Source organism: Pelecanus crispus, chromosome 8 (assembly GCF_030463565.1).
Source record: "Pelecanus crispus isolate bPelCri1 chromosome 8, bPelCri1.pri, whole genome shotgun sequence".
Classification (NCBI taxonomy): domain Eukaryota; kingdom Metazoa; phylum Chordata; class Aves; order Pelecaniformes; family Pelecanidae; genus Pelecanus; species Pelecanus crispus.
The window spans coordinates 17818098-17837768 of NC_134650.1; the positions used below are offsets into that span (position 1 = coordinate 17818098).

Below are 19671 nucleotides of genomic sequence, written 5' to 3' on the forward strand. Positions count from 1 at the left end.
AATCATTCACTGTATTTTTAACTCAAGCAAACTTTTCTCAAATTTTTTGCAGGTGGCTTTCTAACATCAGCAAGTTGCAGTTATGGCACAGGTGCAGCTGAGGCATCTGAGGGCTATATTCTTAGCAGCATGTAGAGCCATCAGCTTGCCAGTTCACAGCTAAAAGCTTTCAGCACGGCCACAAACCACAAGCTACAGTTCTTCAAAAGTACCTGGCAGATTGGCTCACAACTTGCAGCAGTTTTCAGGCTGCCATCAACCTTCCAAACAATGGAAAAGACAACACACATAAAGCACAGACCCCTGGCTGCACTGCAAGCACTGGAGGAGATCCTGGAAGAAGCACCCTATTCAGCTGAAGAGTTATTATGGATCTGCAATAAGAAACTATACAAATCTATAAAAGTCGTAATGAGGTGTTACGTTTCTTCAGCCTGATTCTGGCATCATATTTTAATATTCCCCCCAAAATGTATCTATTCCAAGACACAATTAAATATTAAACTACTAGTTAAGCAATTAATTGTTACTACTAAACTTCAAGTTTTGCATATGAATCCAACTGATGTTCTAAGTAATTAAAAATAAAGATTAAACAGTGAAAATAGTCACTGCATAGATTCATCTAAAAGCTTGGGACATACCAGACAAAGAAATCAATGGAAGCACACATAGCAACAAGTATGTTATCTTGGGTGAGAATGTAATTAAGCAGGTAACAAACCTTCAGTGGCAGGGTCTTGAACCTTAAAAGTCTTGCTGATTCTTCACAGTCTCTAGTCATTCTGACCTCTTGAACAATTTTAAAATTAAGGAATTTGCAAAGACTTTACCAACACATGGCCTTTCATAGGCACTGAAGTTTAGCATACCACCTTCTAAGTGTGTGAAACAATAATTGCGGTGTTGTCTTTATTTTACAGTTCGTTGGTCTACCTTACTTGCAAATGTAGTTGCAATTTAGCTGCTTCATTAAGTCAGATCCCAGAATACAGAGATTTTTTCCTGGAAGGTGACACAGAACTTTTTGGGGGTATGAAAGCCTAGCACAGAATTCCTTACTCTAGACCATATGGTTTCCAGCTAAGTGTTCCTTTATTTTGGCTTGGCTGAAATATTCTTACTGAAGTGTCAAATTTTGACTTTATGCAATGTCTTTTTCAGTCCTCAGCATGCTTTTAACTTTCCTTCAGACTGTGAAAACAATTCTTGCTAGGAAGAATTATATTTCCCAAGCTACGTACAATGGCATAGGCTCAACAAGAATTCAAGTTTTCAAAAGAGGAGGAATTGATAGGGGTAAAAACGGCAATAAATTTCTAATATCTGAAAGAAACTTAGACAGGTAATTTTTTTTCCCTGCACTATTTCATATTTCTTCAGAACAAGTTAGGCTAAATAAATCACAGTAAAACTATCCAAAGCAATTTGTTACCTTAAAATAAGTTTGGCAGTTATTGCAATAGACAGTGTTTTATTGCAGATTTCAAATCACCATGAATGACACCACATACATCATCACCCAGGAGATGATGGTCTAAATGGGACTGCTATGTCAAAATCTAAGCTGTCTCTTGTCTTTGTGCCCAGGCTGATCTAAGCTTTTAAATTGTTCACTAGCTTAATTCAGTATACAAACAAAAGCAAAGGAATTCTCCCTCTGCAGTGGTCTAAAATTTATTCATTCAGTTTAACACACTGAAGGCTTAGACTGTTTTGCCATATCTCATAAAATGTCCCCAGACAGTCTGGATATGGCCTTCCAAACATACATTTGTGGGAAGTTTACTGACCCAAAGAATAACATTTATCTTTGATACTATTAACAATAACCAAATGCTGATACAAGCCTCTCACTGATATTAGACAGATTTTGAGTTGATTAAATGAAAATTAATTTACTTCAGGAAGTACACGCAGCAATCTTGAAACATGAAACTATTCATAACTTAGCCCCCGTGTTCTGCGCTGAGCTATTAACCAGTCCAACTCCAGCAAAATGCAGTTCTAACTATGGAACGCAAACACCAGGTACTACAAATAGAGCATTTTCAAACTTTTGCTTAAAATCAAGATAACACATGCTTTTGCAATCAACAAACTTTGCCACACTTCTCAATTCAAGGGTACTATTTGCTCTCATGTTTATATGGAAAAAAGTATTGGATGGCAAGACACAAAAAGCATGGCTACATTACCACGGCTCACTTACACCTGCGCTGCTTACTGTTTTGTTAGATTCAAATCATTCTAATTATTAGTTTCTCATCTTGGATATTTCATATGGGCCCAAGTACTGCAGTATCACTACATCTCACAGCCTTCAATGTATACACCCTTGTATCATCTCTTTGAGACGGAGAAATACTTCCGCTTTTTCAAGAGGGGAGACTTTGGTATAGACAAGCAGTTTATTCATCCAACAGCTGTCACTGAAATTACACAACATAAATTCTCCTAAATTCCACACTAGCATCTGTAAGACTAAAGACCCTTTTTCTCAGGCCTTGACCCACAACACCCTCCATTTTCAACAACGGGTTTATAGCAAGCTCTTCGCATCTCTGTTCTCTCAAACCAGAGGCTAGATCTTACTGTATCTTCAGTTTTGTCCATAAACAGGTTTGAAGTTTGGTTCATAACAAAAATATGCTAAGGATCTAAGCCCTAGTGCCTAAATATTGAAAGGGAACTCCAGACACTGTAACAGAATTAAATCCACAGAACATACTGACCCAGAGCTGACCAGTGACTCACAGTGCCACCTGCATGTGACACAAGAAGGTGAAAAGGAAAAGCCAGAAAACTCTGGGAAGAAAAAAACATTCTTAAAGAAGAATGACTGATTCCTTAATTATTGTCACAACCAGGGGGGAAAAAACCAAAAGTTATGTCCATGCCCAAATATTTCTAAGAAAAATGGAGTAGAAATCCCTTGTTCCACACAGTCATTATATGAATAGGGAACAAAATCCCACTGAAAAATGGGCATGGAGAAAACAATTTTTTTTTCTGGTGTGTGGGGAATGGAGAAGTCTTGAGTCCTTAAAGAATAAGCTTGCCTTTCTTTCGCTAAATGCAGAGAAAACCTAAGGTAGAAATGGCTTATTTAAAGTGTTAAGATTTTGTGACCTACTTCACTCCCGTAGGTGGATTTCTTGTTAGAGAAAATATATAGATTTAAAACAAAAACTTATGACCCGCTAGCATATGGATCACTTAGCACTTTAAAAAGATTTAAATTTTACAATTTTAGTGAAACTGCTTCCGTAATAATAAACATTCCTGTGTTTTGAAAACTATAATACACCATTTTTTCTTTCATCTCTACATAAGTACAATAGGCAGAGTACTCTGAGAAACAGTTCTGCCTGGAAACACTAACCTAAGTTAACTTCAGAAGAAAGTAGAGTAGCAACTACTATATATAGGCCTCCATTAGCCAGCTAGACTAACAATGTTGGCTGTCTTCCAGATAAGCACTTTCACTCTCTTAGACCCATAGGGAGCACTGCAATTGCATGCAAGCAGGGAGTAAAGGGAGGAGCAGAAAATGCGAATAATGCAGAGGGAAAAAAAGCAGTACAGCAGTACTTAATTTTTAATGGAAACTAAGTTGCTTACTTCCATTTGTGCATTGATATTTTCCCTCCCTTTATTCTTGTTTTAACTCGGCTAGCTGAAAAGTCCAGCTGCTCTGTGCACAGATTAAACCTCAATGGTGTCTCATTAAAATGTATGCCACCAATCACATTTGACTTACATATATGAAAAATAGAAGTTACTCTCAGCTGAGCTGAGGCATTGTATGCAGAGCAGTATTCCTTCAGGGCATGCAGCTGACTAAAGTTATTGGGGCCTCAGGCACCAAAAAGACTGAGACGCTTAAAAGAAAACACAGTAAGCAAACTGTCTTTTTTCTACCCCCTCGCTCTTTCCTCTTCAGCAGTTTCATTGGGAGGGCTGGCACTTCAAAGGAGCCATCTTCACTTGCACTTGTCTTTCTGTGGTTGACAGAACTGGACTGGTGGCTATAGCACAGATCAGATGAAAGAAGATCCTCTACTTCTCAGAAGTAGAAATCTGGGGAGGTATCTTCAGAGAAACCCAGATTCTGCAGAACAGCAGATAATCTTGCTCCATAGAGATATCTAGGGCTCAGAAACTGAAACAACTACAGTAGTGTCCAACAGGGAAGAACCTGCCAGAGGTGTGGGTGGCAGGGCATGAAAGATCAGGGAGCTAACTCTTGCCTATCAGCCATAGGGAAAACATTTGTAAGACCTACCTGCAATAAACAGCAAGAGTAAAAACTTTTCAGAAGAAAGTAAGAGCCAGTGGCAAGCACAATGGACAACTGAACCTAGAGGAGAAGGCTGACAATTTCACGGCTGGAGTCAATACTGTCCTAGAAACCAGTCTGCCAAAGAGAGGAGAAGCAGACTGTGTGTTACAACAGCTTTGTGTGGCTGCGGTAGAAGAAAACTGAGGCAGAGGCAAACACTGAACAAAGGAAAGACTGCTCAGAGGCAGTTCCCTTACTATAGCCCTTTCTGTGCTGCGTCTCATCTCTCTGCCCTCTCTCTTCCTGCCTGTAACCTCCTAGCATTAACTTAAGCACTGTTTTACCCACTTGAATATAAACATATTTAAACACCATTTACTTAAATTATCATTTTGGATGACTGGGCAAAGAATACACAGTCATTTTGCTTGCTTCTGTATGCAAGTCAAAACACTATAAATTCCTGCCCAGTTTATATTCTCGTTTCCACTCTGTCCACTCTGATGTGTTCTGCCCCACTCCTGAGGCCACCTGGGGGTATCTGAATTAGCTATAGCTAAAGCTAAGTAACTTCTGAGTTGGGAAGTCAGTCCCAGTAGAAATTTCTTCCCTGACCAGCTTGCTCCTAGCCAGGAGGTTTGCCAAGCTACCAAGATGTAGCATTGCAGCATCAGCAGTAGTTTCATACTAAGCCAAAACTGTAGTGTTCAGTAAATGTCATTCTCTTACTGAATTGTTTCCAGACAGCATTGAGGGATTTGACCATTTCCACAGCATGTTGAATAACACCGCCCTAACTATTCAACAAAGGTTAGCAACACTTAATATATACTTCTGGCATTCTCCCAGCTGGATTCAGGGCACAAAAAAAGGCCCATCCTTCTGCATTCTGTCTCAGAAGTTTACCGCAACATAGAATTTTAGTACTGAATAACCTTCTATTACTAGTATTAGTCAATAAGTTATATAGGTTATTAGAATTATCCAATATTCAGAGAATAAAATTATGGCAGCTTTTAGAAATAAACTAGACCTTTAAAAATCAAAGTGTGTTATATGAATATTAATGAGCTAAATGTTTTAAAACTCTCTTTAAAATTAACGCAGGTAAATATCATTAAAGTTGAGCTTACCCTCTTCTCTCAAACTGGGGCTCTTTCTAACACTCTATTCTAGTTCATTCTCCATATGCAGCTTCTGACCTTGCATTGCTCCTTTTACCCATTAAAAGCTCCACTGTTTTAATCGTGCTGTGGGTAGCTAGGTTGAAATATAGCTGCATTTAAATTCAACTTGGTGCTAAAACAGTTTCTGCGTTCTATAAATAGAAATGAATGATTGTCAAGAGATCCTACCTTCCTTTTATCTTCTGTATGAAGTCATATTTAGTCTGGAGAAGAGGAGGCTGAGGGGAGACCTTATCGCTCTCTACAACTACCTGAAAGGAGGTTGTAGTGAGGTGGGTGTTGGGCTCTTCTCCCAAGTAAATAGTCATAGGACAAAAGGAAATGGGCTCAAGCTGCGCCAGGGGAGGTTTAGATTAGATATTAGGAAAAATTTCTTCATGGAAAGGGTAGTCAAGCATTGAACAGGCTGCCCAGAGAGGTGGTGGAATCACCATCCCTGGAAGTGTTCAAAAAACAGGTAAATGTGGCACTTGGGGACATGGTTTGTGGGCATGGTGGTGTTGGGTTGATGATTGGAATGATGATCTTAGAGGTCCTTTCCAACCTTAATGATTCCTAGTTTTTACTTTCATTATAAATAATCCAGCCACCAAGCCAGGAAACATGAAATTGCTACTCTACCCTTAATTGGTTTAGTGATGGACTTGGTAATGTTAGGTTAATGGTTGGACTGGATGATCTTAAAGGTCATTTCCAACCTAAACGATTCTATGATTCTATGATATTTTAGTCCCCTTCCAGCTTAATAAAGTAGTAATTACAGCTAAGAAATATAAACATTTTCTTAAGAGCTTAGGTTCTTCCCTAACTAGTTTGAAAAAAAAAAAAAACCACAAAACCCAAATAAACCAAAAACTCATGAAAGAGTGCAATCTCAGTTCTTTAATACAGAAGAAAAACTCTGTATGAAAGTATTTTCCCTAACTCCTCCCTGATTAACACCACCAAACAGTGTCTGAGCTACAATGAAGTTTTTGTGTGCCATGATGAGTTGGGGGGCATGGATTAGCCTGCAGGTACACATGTACAGTAGAACAATTAATGCACTGGTTTGAAGAAGTGAACAAGTCAGTAACCTTGGGGGTGTTCATCTATAAAAGAAGTTGCTAGAGATGTGTAAACAGTTCCTCCTTATAACCTTCATGACCAATTTTTCATTTACAAAAGATCAGATGCTTCACACAAGCTAGCAACTGCACTCAGAAACATAAGTTCTCCCAGACAGCACATTATCATTTTCATTTCTCTTACATGCAAGCTCTCCCCAAATGCCCATCCAGTTCTATTTCCTACTTACAAAGAAATGAGAGATTTCAAGCCTTTGAATGCATCAGGCGCAATGTCAGATATTTGATTCTTGCTGATGTCTCTGTAAAGAGAAGGGAGGATTAAAAAAATATTTGTAAACAGGAATTTGATGAAAATATTTTAGCTGTAGTTTATTGGAAGAATATACTTGATACAAAAACAGAACTCAAAGATCATATTACCTCAGAGAAATTACGAACTATGTAAGGACACAGATAGGCAAATTCTGGGAATGATCAGAAAACATCAGTCAATACAACAGGTCATAGCCTCAATAAATCGGCGGCTCCCCTGTTAATAAGGTCTTTCATTTTATGGACATTGAAACAAACAGTTTTATGAAGAACTTTGAAGAACAACAGTGAGGTAGTCCATTGAATAAAAATGGTTGCTAAAAGCATCTTAAGAACTATTAATAATGGAGATTGCATTGTGACTTTCTGGGGTGGCCCTCAAGCATGAGGAGCAGCCTGTTGCAAAGCATAACGGTTGTCTGAATGTTTATATGCAGGCATGGAAGGCTAACTTTATAACAGTACGGAAGATCATATTTTGGTTATAAGTGAAATTACAGATAAGGTGAGGAGAGGTTCTAAGGTGGCTGGAAAGTGCTGGCAGGACATGCATTAAGGAAGATGGTGGGATTAACAGCATCAGCATGGTATAGGCACCAGGGGAATGGCTTCTGAGGCAGCAAGACTGTTTGTCTAAGAGAAGAAACATTGTGGTAAATGAGATATAAATATGAACATATTCATAAATACCAGAAAAATGTAGTATAGTCAAACAAAATTCCCGTCAAAACCGTAGGAAATTCAACTAAGGGTTAGTCTCAATTTATATGAAACAGTATCAATAATTCTTAGGATGATAAAATTCTTCTGAGGTAATACTTTTCCCACACCATCTCTGTTTAATACCAATGGGAAAGGGGATGGGAAACAGACTACCTAGCCCATGATCTCAAAGCAGGCACCAGTGAGGAGTTTGGCACTCTACCAGTGATGTTTGGTATTTAATGGCCTAGAGAAAACAAGCAGCGCAAAATTCTGCCATGACCTTGATCTGGTGAGGCAGGCAAGAGGGTCGACACAGCACTGGCAGGTCTGCCTAGAGTTTTCAGACACTAGGGAAAGCCTTCGCGCATCTGAATGGAAATCATTGAAGCCAGCAGCACTGCAGGGAACACCCAGCGCGTTGCAGACCCTGCCAGGGAGCCTCAGCAAGATTCCACCCTTTCAGCTATGGTGTGAGTGGAATTCAGGCATAGCCTGCTGCCATTTTCAAGGGAAAGTGTGTTCCTGGTTTGGAAAATACCCTTCAATTTTAATCATAACCAACCAAGTACACAAAGATAGACTACGCCACAATTTCTTTATACATGGAGCCAAATTTACTACACTTGGGACCCAGATGCTCAGAACTGGGTGCTTTATCATGACTGTTGCTGCACTCCTATCTTGCTGTTAATCAGTTCAACCAGGTGCTTAGCTACGGGCATAACTTTCAGCCACCTTGTTGCATTCACTGACAGCTGGTATCAGCTTGTATCAGTAGTATCAAATCTTTTCACTGATAGCTGTAGCTGGAGTAATACAGTATTTCATGTACATCTTCACTGTTATTTCCACTGGGGCACATGCTAAGGATCCCAGTCAGACTCTAAATAAACATCACTTGAACAAGAACTTAGGAATCAGAAAGTAAAAAAGTTTTCCATTCTACATGTTTCGAGCTACAAATTCTGTTGGTTAAAATTTTTATGAAGTCCTCCAACTGTTTTCAAATCTAGCCACATAAAATGGGATTTTCTGTGGTTCTTTTGTAAGGTTTGGTTCTTTTATAAGGCTCATGAAACAACTGCTTGGCAATCTACTGATGTTTTCTATTACTACATCCTGCCTACAAGGACAGCATTCAGTGAAGTTTTCCGGTTCTTCAGCTCAACTCACGGAAGCCAAATTTGTGACAGTGAAAGTAGGAATATTTATTTTTATACAGGTTTTTGTGAAACTTTTTTAGACTGCCTGGTAGCATTTGCTGCTTTTTATCTAATAATTCTTATGTAAGCAGCAGTCTGATGCGAACCTGTGATATCTATTTATTGAGGAATATATTTAAACCTATTACAATGACATGAAATCATGAGTTTGCTGAACAATGACAAGCATCTGAAAAGGGGCATCTAGTTTCTGAAGCAAGTATTTCAGCACTATTTTTTTGATTTGCTACATTTCAACATTTCCATCCTTTCTCTCTCCCCGTGTCCGGGAGACATGCTAATGAGTGTGTAACTAATGGTGCCTGAATGTGCATAAATGCCATGCTGGGTGATGACACTCCCTCACTTCATGCAGATGCACTACAATCAGCATTAGAAGATAATTAGTCACATTATTTCCTTTCCATTAGAGCCCAAGCTCCACTGCTGTTGGATAAGGATGCTCCATCTCCTTCTGACTTGACTGAGGCAAAGGGATTCAATTATGTCCTTGTACTTTTGTTCCCTTCCTTTGGTCTGCTTTGGTAAGATCATCCTATTCTGTGTTTGACATACATCAAGGCAAAGAGATAAGGGTTTCTGTAACCTGCACAACTAAGTCAATTTAGATCACGTAAGGCTCATTTCATAGTTTAGGGTATCTCTGAATCACTCAGTGAAAATGTGGCTCTTTAGCTGGAAATAATAAACTTATCAGGATTCCACCCAGGCAGGGAATACATTAGTCACCTCATACTAGCCTCCCTGCACCTCTGACAGTACGTAGAGATCTTCTTTCAAAAGGTTGTTTAGTTTAACACACCTTGGAGGGTGGCTGTGCTCAGTGACCAGCTAGGGACATAAATTGTTTTTGACTTTGCACCAGGGGAGCAAGGATACCCTGTGAGTCACTGTATAACATATGACTGTATGGCTTAAATGTCTTTACTGTAAAAGGTTTTGAAACAAAACAGATTTATTTTTAGATGCAGCCAAATGCAAAACTATTAATAGCATTGGATGAATATTCTCTTTGTCAACTAACATTATTAGAAACAGATTACTTGATTATCTCTAACATGTAAAATGGACTGTTCTCATTTGACAAGAGTACTCAGCAAAAATCCACGTCATATATGGTTTAGGTTTTAGAAGCTGCTTAACAAAAGTAGCAATGCTACAGAGCTACTGGGAAGACTGTAAAATCTCAGTGTGTTTTCTGCTAATATACAGAAAAATTAATTTGACAACATGAAATGCCGCTAAAAGCATCAGAGCTAGAGAGGTACAAGCACATCTTTCAAAGTGGCTCTATGTACTTGGTTCTTAGTCTTGTGCTACAAACTTGTTAGTTAAAAGCCTCAGAAAAGCAAAGACAAAATGGGAGGTAATGCCATAAACTTTGGAACTCGTAGGCTAGAAGTTACAGAACTATGGTACAAGCACAACTGCTATGTAAGTGAATTCAAAATAGCATGTCTGGGCTTGGATACTTCATGCAATAATGACAACACCTTCTAATTCTGAAGATGGGATGTATCTCCTTCAAGCCCCTCAAACCTCTTCTGAAGCCCTTGAATAATTGAGCACAGAGCTAGGACCTGTTACTTTCATCCCAAAATCAGGGGAACCATCATCCCAGATGATATAATTCAACTGAAATCAATTTGAATCCTATAGGTGTCAAATCTTCCTTCTGAGACAGACACATTTAGCTTCATGTAATTAATTGTGTGAGAAGATGTAGGCAAGTGTGATGAAGTCCAAGACACAAAAGATTTCAGCTCCTTTGCTAAAACCCAGTCACCAAAATAACTCTCCCACCCTAGAAGCTATTGAAGAGATTCTAAAGAGCAAAATTCAGCTAGATGCAAGTATAACACTTGAATTAATATACATACATTTCTGTTAGCAAATTGACATATTAATATCAAGTCATATAAAGATTATCTTGGACAACTGGCTCTTACCTAAAAATTAATCTCAGTTATCCAATTATTTATGAAAAGGAAACTGCATAATCTTGCAGGAAATTCTCAGTAAATATTGAGAGTGCTGCAAGTGAGCAGTCTATTATCCCTAACATTCTTGCGTATTTATTCACCAGAAGGAGAAAAATACAATACAATTCACACTGTTATATTAATACTTTCCTCTGAATTATATAAAATTATTATTATTACTAAGGATAACAATAATGTTCTTCATTTGTACCCTGGGTAGGGCATCAATTAATTAAATCAAGAATCTTCATGCTATTGCACTGCTCATTGAAATCAAAGTGACAGAAATTAAGGAAGGCTGAAGACTTCAGTGATATCTAATATGTCCTTCCTCTGTAAGAAAAAGGATGGATAATTCTTTACTTTTAAGAAATAGTCTTTTGACGGAAGTATGTTTTTGTGTTAACAATACTGGGAATCTTGCACACTGAAAAGATGATGTCAATAATCTCTTCAAATAGTGGAACAAATGTCCTCAATTAAACTATATGCAACAACGATGCCCAATTTAGAGCCTCACTCCAGCAAGAATAAAACTTTAACAAGGAGACAGGTCAATAAACCAAATGGCAAAACATCATGTTTGTTAAGGGGCATTCTGCAGCCTAACTATCTATCCCAAGTTCTTCCACAAAGTACTGTCATGTTAACTAAGCTTTGATACAGATCATCTGGCACAATAACTTATTATTTAACTATGACTACAGATCTCAATAAGTATGCCAATTATACTCCAGAAAGCTGTTAACACAACTCGCTAATGGAATTCTGCTGTGAAATTCTAACATTAATCATTTCACATAGTAAATGTAGCATTGGGTTGAGCAGCTAGTCAAGTTAAAGAACATTTTTTTGGTCAACCCCCATAAAACTAGAGTTCACCAATCATGAAAAATGAAAGGACAGTAAAACATTGCCAAAATCTAAAATTAGTCATACCTCAGAAAGAACTAAGTAGCGACTTTAATAATGAAAAAGTTACAAGTTAGGTCACAGAAAAGGGATCCATCATTCTTCACTGAAATTACCGTCTTGCTATCTAATACAGTACTTCTTTAAAAATACATATAGCTATATTGAAAGTGAGACAGAAGAATAGAGATTCTATCAGATTGATGATTTGACCTGTTAAATATTAAGATCCATATTTACAGCTCTTCAGCTCTAGGAACTTGGTAAGTTTGGACTGGCAAACATAGTAATTTTACCCTTAAATCCAAAGGTACAGCGCAAGCTCATTTCAGTTTCCAAAAGCATTAGCTATCTGATAATCCACTGCCTTCTGTGAAGTGAGCTGACAGTTTCTTAACTCCAGTAAGTATTGCTCACATCAGAAAACAAGAACTGTAAAGGCACCTTTTTAGCAGTCTTAGCACTGAGCTACAAAACCTGAATGACTTCTGGAAGTTACTGGTCCAGTGGTATACATCAACATCTTAATACGATGGTGAAGCAGGAGTAACTTGTTTTACCATTGTCTGTACCATTGTACTCCTGTCACAACATCTCTCATATATCACTTAAAAATGAAAAAAAGAAGACTGACCAGGGGGAATGCCCAGGTTATCTGCATGAGAGCACTGCTGTGAACCAGGATTATTTTTTTAAAATCCAAAGAGAAAACACAAGAGCTGATAAGAAAAGAACTGTCTGGGTATCTACTGGTAATTAAGAAATAGAGAAAACAAGCTCCAGCAGGTTTCTTTGTTTTCTTGTAAACAGTCAAACCATTTCAGCATCAGGACATTGAATGCACTACAAAAAAATCCTAAATACTCTGCAAGAACACGCATTCCTGCTATAACTGGGGTTAACTAAATTGAAGTGGTGCAAACAGATACCAGAATGAAAGAGAGGAAAAAACAGAACTTAAAATCTTTTCTGAGGAAGCAGATTTGAAGTTTGAACAGACTAACAACCGATTAGCTTACATTGTTTGTAATAGGAAGTGAAATTAAGCATTGTTAAGGATTTCATGCACTGTTAGGCATCCTGAACCAAATTCCATTCTTGTTTACACTTTGAAGAGATTATTTGTGCAATCCCCAGTGATTTCAACATAGAAATTGCCAATATGTTTCTGAAATAAAGATACTGAACTTGCAGCTAGAAGATTCATGATTGCTCTTGCAAGTCGGTCTTGTTATTAAAACTTACATTCTCTTAAGCTTCTTGTACTGGGTAAAAGCTCCAGGGGTAATGATTTTGATGAGGTTTTGTTCCAAACGTCTGAAAACGAAGTAATATACATGTTAACTACATAATTATAGGACAGAAATAACACTAAACATGATAGCAAATTTTTATATAAATATAAAACAATTTTATAGAGTTTTTATGTGAAACAAATTTTTCTTTTGAAAGCCACTAAACGGAGAAAATGAGAAAATAACTTTGAAAATAAAATCATCTCACTGATTACACTAAATCTGTATAGAAAAAAGTCACAAGTATAGAAATTGCATTTTTAAAGCTCATGGAATTAATAAAAATAGTAGGTATATTTTGTTACTACTTAATCAAAGTTAAGGTAGAAAATACAGATGCTTTCCTTGACTAGCTGTTGTAAATAGAACACAGCTATCTAAACTAAAAGCTATGCTATGTTGTGACAGCTTAATAAGCAGATTAATAATACTATCAGAGGGACTCAGGAGCAACAATCTGTGGGAACATGCTGAAAAACAGAGTGGAATTCATTGCAATATGAATCCAGATTTTTAAGGGGGTGGTGGGGGGGGAGGGTCTGTGTTAAAGCAGAGCAAGAAAGGAGTGTATCTTCCTATTTTAACTACAAAATACTGAAGTTGTTCTAAAATATTGTCCAGACTACATGAAAATACTGTTGTTTTCATTTATGAGATTGGGTTTGAAAAAAGTATTCTTTATGAAGATTCATAAATGCATGTATCCCTATCATAAAATGTAAGCAGCTTTAAGATACTGCATACAGTAACCACTAAGATTAATTTCTGTTCCTTCCCAGATGTATTTGCAAGTCTTTGTCAGCAAGTTCCCCAAATTCCTGCTAAAAGGACTTCTCCTCAGATGAATGTTAAATATTCATCTCAATTAGAAATGTAAAAGTGGATTCCCATACAACAAATTCAAATGACCATGGCACCTGAAATTCTACAGAGTTGGAACTGAAAGCAAAACTTAATTTTACCTAGCTCTTACTTATTATTCAAACATTGTGTGTTTTTTCCAAAAATGTCATAAAAAGAAATTGTTTCAATAGCAAAAATCTGTGGTTGGAAGTGGTTTAGAATTGAAATACAAAAACATACTGGAATGATAGAATGAATCACTCTAGTCATTTAGAACTGCTGCAGCAATGCAGAGGGGAGAAAAAATTTTAAACCCAGGAACAGAGATAAAGAGATAAAATGAGATGCAGGGAGAAGTAAATCATGGTTTTTAAAGGACTTGGGAATAATGTAGAGAAAATGTGTAAGGCCCATCAGCCCTCTATTGCACAGCATATCCTTCTGTTGATCTTTGCTTTCAAGAAACAAAAGAAAAATCCCCTTGAAAATAAGGTATTTTGCCAGCTCAGTTATAATCTAAGAAGCTGTTTATGTCATGAATATTGTGATACTTCCACAGTCAGTGTGCATGCACTCTTTTATTTCTGTAGCAGTCTATTATGCTCAAGCACATTGAGGACAGGGAGGTGATTTGAGACAGACATCACAGCTTCACCAAGGGCAACTCCTGCCTGAACCAACCTAGTGGCTTTCTGTGAAGGAGTGACTGCATCAGTGGACAAGGGAAAAGCAATGGATGTCATCTATCTGGACTTCTGTAAAGCCTTCGACACAGTCCCCCACAACATCCTTCTCTAAATTGGGGAGATGTGGATCTGATGGGTGGACTGTTCGGTGGATAAGGAATTGGCTGGATGGTCGCATTGAGGGTATTTTTAATATCTTCATCAATGACACAGACAGAGGGATTGAGTGCACCCTCAGCAAGTTTGCAGACGACACCAAGCTGAGTGGTGCCGTTGACACACCAGGAGGATGAGATGTCATCCAGAGGGACCTGGACAAGCTGGAGAGGTGGGCCTCTGTGAACCTCATGAAGTTCAACAAGGCCAAGTGCAAGGTCCTGCACCTGGGACGGGGCAACCCCCGATATCAGTACAGGTTGGGGGATGAAGGGATTGAGAGCAGCCCTGTGGAGAAGCACTTGGGGGTATTGGTGGATGAAAAGCTGGACATGAGCCGGCAATGTGCACTTGCAGCCCAGAAAGCCAACCGTATCCTGGGCTGCATCAAAAGAAGCGTGGCCAGCAGGTCGAGGGAGGGGATTCTGCCCCTCTGCTCTGGAGAGACCTCCCCTGGAGTACTACGTCCAGCTCTGGAAGCTCTGTGTCCAGCACAAGAAGGACATGGACCTGTTGGAGCGGGTCCAGAGGAGGGTCAAAAAAATGATGAGAGGGCTGGAGCACCTCTCCTATGAGAACAGGCTGACAGAGTTGGGGTTGTTCAGCCTGGAGAAGAGAAGGCTGTGAGGAGACCTTATTGTGGCCTTTCAGTACTTAAAGGGGGCCTACACAGGAAGGATGGGGACAATCTTTTTAGCAAGACCTGTTGTGACAGGACAAGGAGTAATGGTTTTAAACTAAACGAGGATAGATTTAGACTGGATATGAGGAAGAAGTTTTTTATTGTGAGGGTGGTGAAGCACTGGAAGAGGTTGCCCAGAGAGGTAGTGGAGGCCCCATCCCTAGAAACATTCAAGGTCAGTTTGGATGGGGCTCTGAGCAACCTGATCTGGTTAAAGATGTCCCTGCTTATTGCAGGGGGCGTCGCTAGATGACCTCTAAAGGTCCCTTCCAACCCTAAGCGTTCTATGATTCTATTTTAAAGGTTGTGATCAGAGTTAATTCTATTCCTTGTTTTGTGATTTGAATTAGTGTCTGAGATTTCCCTTCCAGTTGGTCTAAATATAACATGCTTCATTTCTGGCAAGTCCACAGTGAAATGCAAATTGCTGTAAGCTTCAGCACGCTACTATTGTTGGGTGTTTGTCACCAGAATTAGCAGTACACATACTCTTCCCATAAAGGCTTTTTGTCAGCTTGCCAGTTTGGTGTTTAACTCCTCCCAAGTCTTTCTGTGCAGACACTTCTAGGAACAAAAGAGGGCCATGCCTATCTAATTCCCTTGCCTTATGGATGGAAACTGGGGTTTCACACATGCTGCACATAGGCTCAGCAGAGTAGTCCTTACATGGAAACTCAAATACAGTGATAGGGGGAAACATGGCCCCTTTTTATAATCACTTAAAATTCCAACGAAATTTTAGTGACTCAAGGGTGGAAATACACACAGAACTTTTGCCCCCAAAGGGCAAAAAAAGCCAAAATTGGAATAGCCACAGATCCTGAGTAATAAGAAAAAATGAAATTTCTAGAAAAGGTGGAGAGGAATACAGAAAAAGAGTTGTTTCAGAGAGCTACCTTCTGAAGCAGTACTGAATTCTTCACCCTTTCCTACAAAATTTACAGCAGATGGCCTGTACAGAAATAGATGGACAAGGCTGTTGTCATCTGCTGTTATATTTTCACCTTAGTACCTTACTTTTTTAATTGTATGAAGCTCTTTGTAAATGAAGGACTAAAGACCACACATAACACATTATGCTTAGTGCTCTACATTTTGCAGATGCTACCAGAGAAGCAACAAGCAGTACTGTGTGCTCTCATCAGGATGTGTTTGCAGGTGGATTTCAACTTGGGCACAAAATGCTGCTTATCTTGGAGCATTAAATAAAGTGCAGCATTAAATAAGCAGGTATTTTAAAAGTATGAAGTACCACTCTGACTTCTGTTTTTTTTCATAAATGCATGTTATAGATTGGCAGGCATAGGCTGAAAAACACAGTGCAGTTACGCAACTAAAGTAGTAGAAAAGAAATTATTTGTATTAATACTTCGCACTTTCACCTCATCTGAGCTCTTAAATAACATGTGAAGGACCGCAAGGGATTAAATATCTCCAGAAAACGCTAGGTTTTGCCAGAAGGGGTGTTGGCAATTTCAAGGTGATGAAGGCTTAATTATAAACCAGTGTTATTCGTGATATAATGGGAAACTCCTGCTAGAGGTGCCATCTTTCAAATAAAGTGAAAAACAAGAGTTCTTACCTACTGTTGTCATTTTTTTCTCAAAAAAGTGAAAAGCTAATCTAAATTTTACAGCCACATTTTATTTCAGAGAAAATTACCTAGTTTACCTAGAACATGACCTCTGGAAAACCGTATTTTTCATGGTCTATCCCTGCATACCATGAAGTGCTGTCATACACTATAAAACGACCAGTGCTAGTGCAAAGCAACATCAGTGAGTTCATTTTTTGGGGTATCACCAGAATATACTATAAAATAATTTCCCAACACATTTGAGAATTCTGTACAAGAGACACAGTCCTAAAAGGCTAAATTTTGATCATTTGAACTACTATCCCCCATGTTTAAGATTGCTTACAACTCAAAAAAAATTTCCTCGATTTTCCTCTGGTATTTCATAATAAGATCTACTTAAAAGAATCCACAAGTAGAATTCACAGAACTGATAAAATAAATTGGCCTTGCTCAAAACCTCTCAGGGGCTTTTGTTCCTCCTTTCAGTTACCCATTTCACTGTGCCATGTCACCGGCTGCCAGCTGTATCACTTAGATGAATTGAAGCATATCTCCCCCCTTCTGACACGCAGCAATGCTCTGTCTGCCTCTCAAAGCTTTATTTTAGAGCCTTTGACAACAACATCAAAGGACAAGAACAATTTCCTTTCTCTTCTCTAATATATTATCAGAGATTGGAAAGTATGAGGGCCCAATGGATTCAGATGCATTTTTCTTGTAATAACGTGTTGTTGGACAGGATAAAGTCCTCCTTCTTCCCACTCTCTTTAAATGACTTTGCAGCAATGAGAGCAGAAAGTAAACATATTGGAGAAAAAAAACCCCAAAACAAACAGGGGGAAACAACATGATTAAATATGAAAAACTCTCCCAGAGTAAAGAATAAGCACGCAATTTCCCATGCTAATCAATCTGAAAGTTCACTGAGGTGCAAATCTTTTCATCACCTCCTCATCTGCTGCCTGTACTGCTCACACCCAGGATGGCAAAACACGAAGGATAAAAAACTCTGCCTAATGCAGCCTTCATAGAGCCAGCTCACACTTTCAGGAGTGACGAAGCCATTTGTCTTGAAGAGTGATTCCCCCTGCAGAGTGGGGGAGACAGACATATTAATTTGGGCCTTAACTATCCCTCTTTAATTGAAGGAAAGAAAGAATTTGTTATTTGGGTCTCTAATGGAGCAGTCTGCTAGCAATTTTCCCATTTCAAACACCACCTCAGCTGCTAATGTGTAATGTTTTGTCAAGCTTACCTACCCATAACATAGACAAATCACTAGCTTGGAGAAAAAGAGAGAGGGAGTGAAGCATCAGTACTGATAATTCTTAGCTGTCAGATGAATAGAGCCTACAAATGAGACAGCCGTGCTCCATTAACAGTGCCACCGAGCTCTTGCCTGAGACGTGTCAGACACGTCCCTCTGCATTGGGCAGTCATGAACTCCCTGATGGGAGGGAGAGAAAGCGAGCGAATGAGCCAGATTGCTCTGGATCACGTCGCTCTGCTCCCAGTGCCGGGGCTCTTTCAGGCTCGCATCACTCAGGCAGCCAATAACCAAAAGGAATCTCCGAGACAGAAAAAGCCTAAGATCGGTGTGCAGCAGTAACCTGTACCACACTCACATCTGGCAGGATGCACACAACCTGCATGAAGGTTGTGGGGAAAGGCAAAACCCTCACTTTTCCCCTGCCCTATAAGCAGGGATTTGCAGGGAGCTGGTTAAGGACTGTTTGTGGGAAATAAGAAGCATATGCATCCCCCACAGCAACAAAGCCCAGGGCTGGGGAGAACCGTTTATATTAGGAAGGAGGAAACTTCTAGAGCACATAACAATCAAGAGAGAGACTGTTCCTCCTTGCCAAGGAGTGAGAACAACTGGATTATAAAATCTGCTTGGACCACTATCTTACATATATCTCATATTTTGGACTTACATATCTTATTGTACATTTTGGACTCTGATGAAGAAAAGTCCATAGATGTATTTTCAGAATTTAAGAGGCAGAAATCATACTTAAAATCTGGTCTTCTTACTACAAGTATGGGCTAGATCTGATCCCTGTCCTGACCTCTTCTTGCCTCTTCATTTGAAATATAAGCTTTATTCCTATCACACACAACAGGTTCGGGTAGCTGCACTGAAGTATTTACCCAAAGACAGCCCTGGATAGGAGGCACCCTTGTTGGGAAGGAAGGAATCCTGCCCTGCAGTTATGCAGTCAGAACCTGTGTCTTATTCTACAGTGAAAAATGCAGAAGCCACACTCGTTGCCCTTTACACCACAGCACTGCACAAGGCACTTCTCTGCAAAGTGCAAGGCAAAAAACCTGCAGTCCTGTTGCTTCTATGGACCTACATTACCAAGGAACAGCCTTTTTGTGGCTCTGTCTCTCACCCCTCAGTTCTCTGACAGGTAGAAAACAAAGTCCTTTGGGATGGCAGGACATAGAGCGTTTTACATATCTGTGCTTACTGCTTGTTTTAACAGACAGTTAAAGCCTTCAATCTCTACATCAGCCAAAGACTCTACCACCACTATAAAAACTCTAAACACATACGGTTCTCCAAGACTTTTATACTGCTGCCTTTCATCGCAGTACCTGAATGACTTCCAAATAAAATTAATAATACGTATTATAAATCACTCTCATTGAGTCTGCCTTAAGAACTGGAGAGCTGAGAGCCAGTAAACTGTCTGCCTATACTAATACAAGGTGACAACTACAGTTTCCCTTCATATTGCGACGTTT

At 39.0% G+C, this 19671-nt stretch overlaps 1 protein-coding gene across 1 annotated transcript in view; it reads right to left on the reverse strand.

The window, feature by feature from the left end:
* SLIT3 (slit guidance ligand 3) overlaps positions 1–19671 on the reverse strand; it is a 549457-nt gene that overhangs the window by 162746 nt on the left and 367040 nt on the right. Inside the window, exons 10-11 of the mRNA XM_075714742.1 lie at positions 12922–12993; positions 6770–6841 (exon numbers count right to left, since the gene is read on the reverse strand). Coding sequence (XP_075570857.1) covers positions 6770–6841; positions 12922–12993 — 144 coding nt within the window. The remainder of the gene's footprint in view (positions 1–6769; positions 6842–12921; positions 12994–19671) is intronic.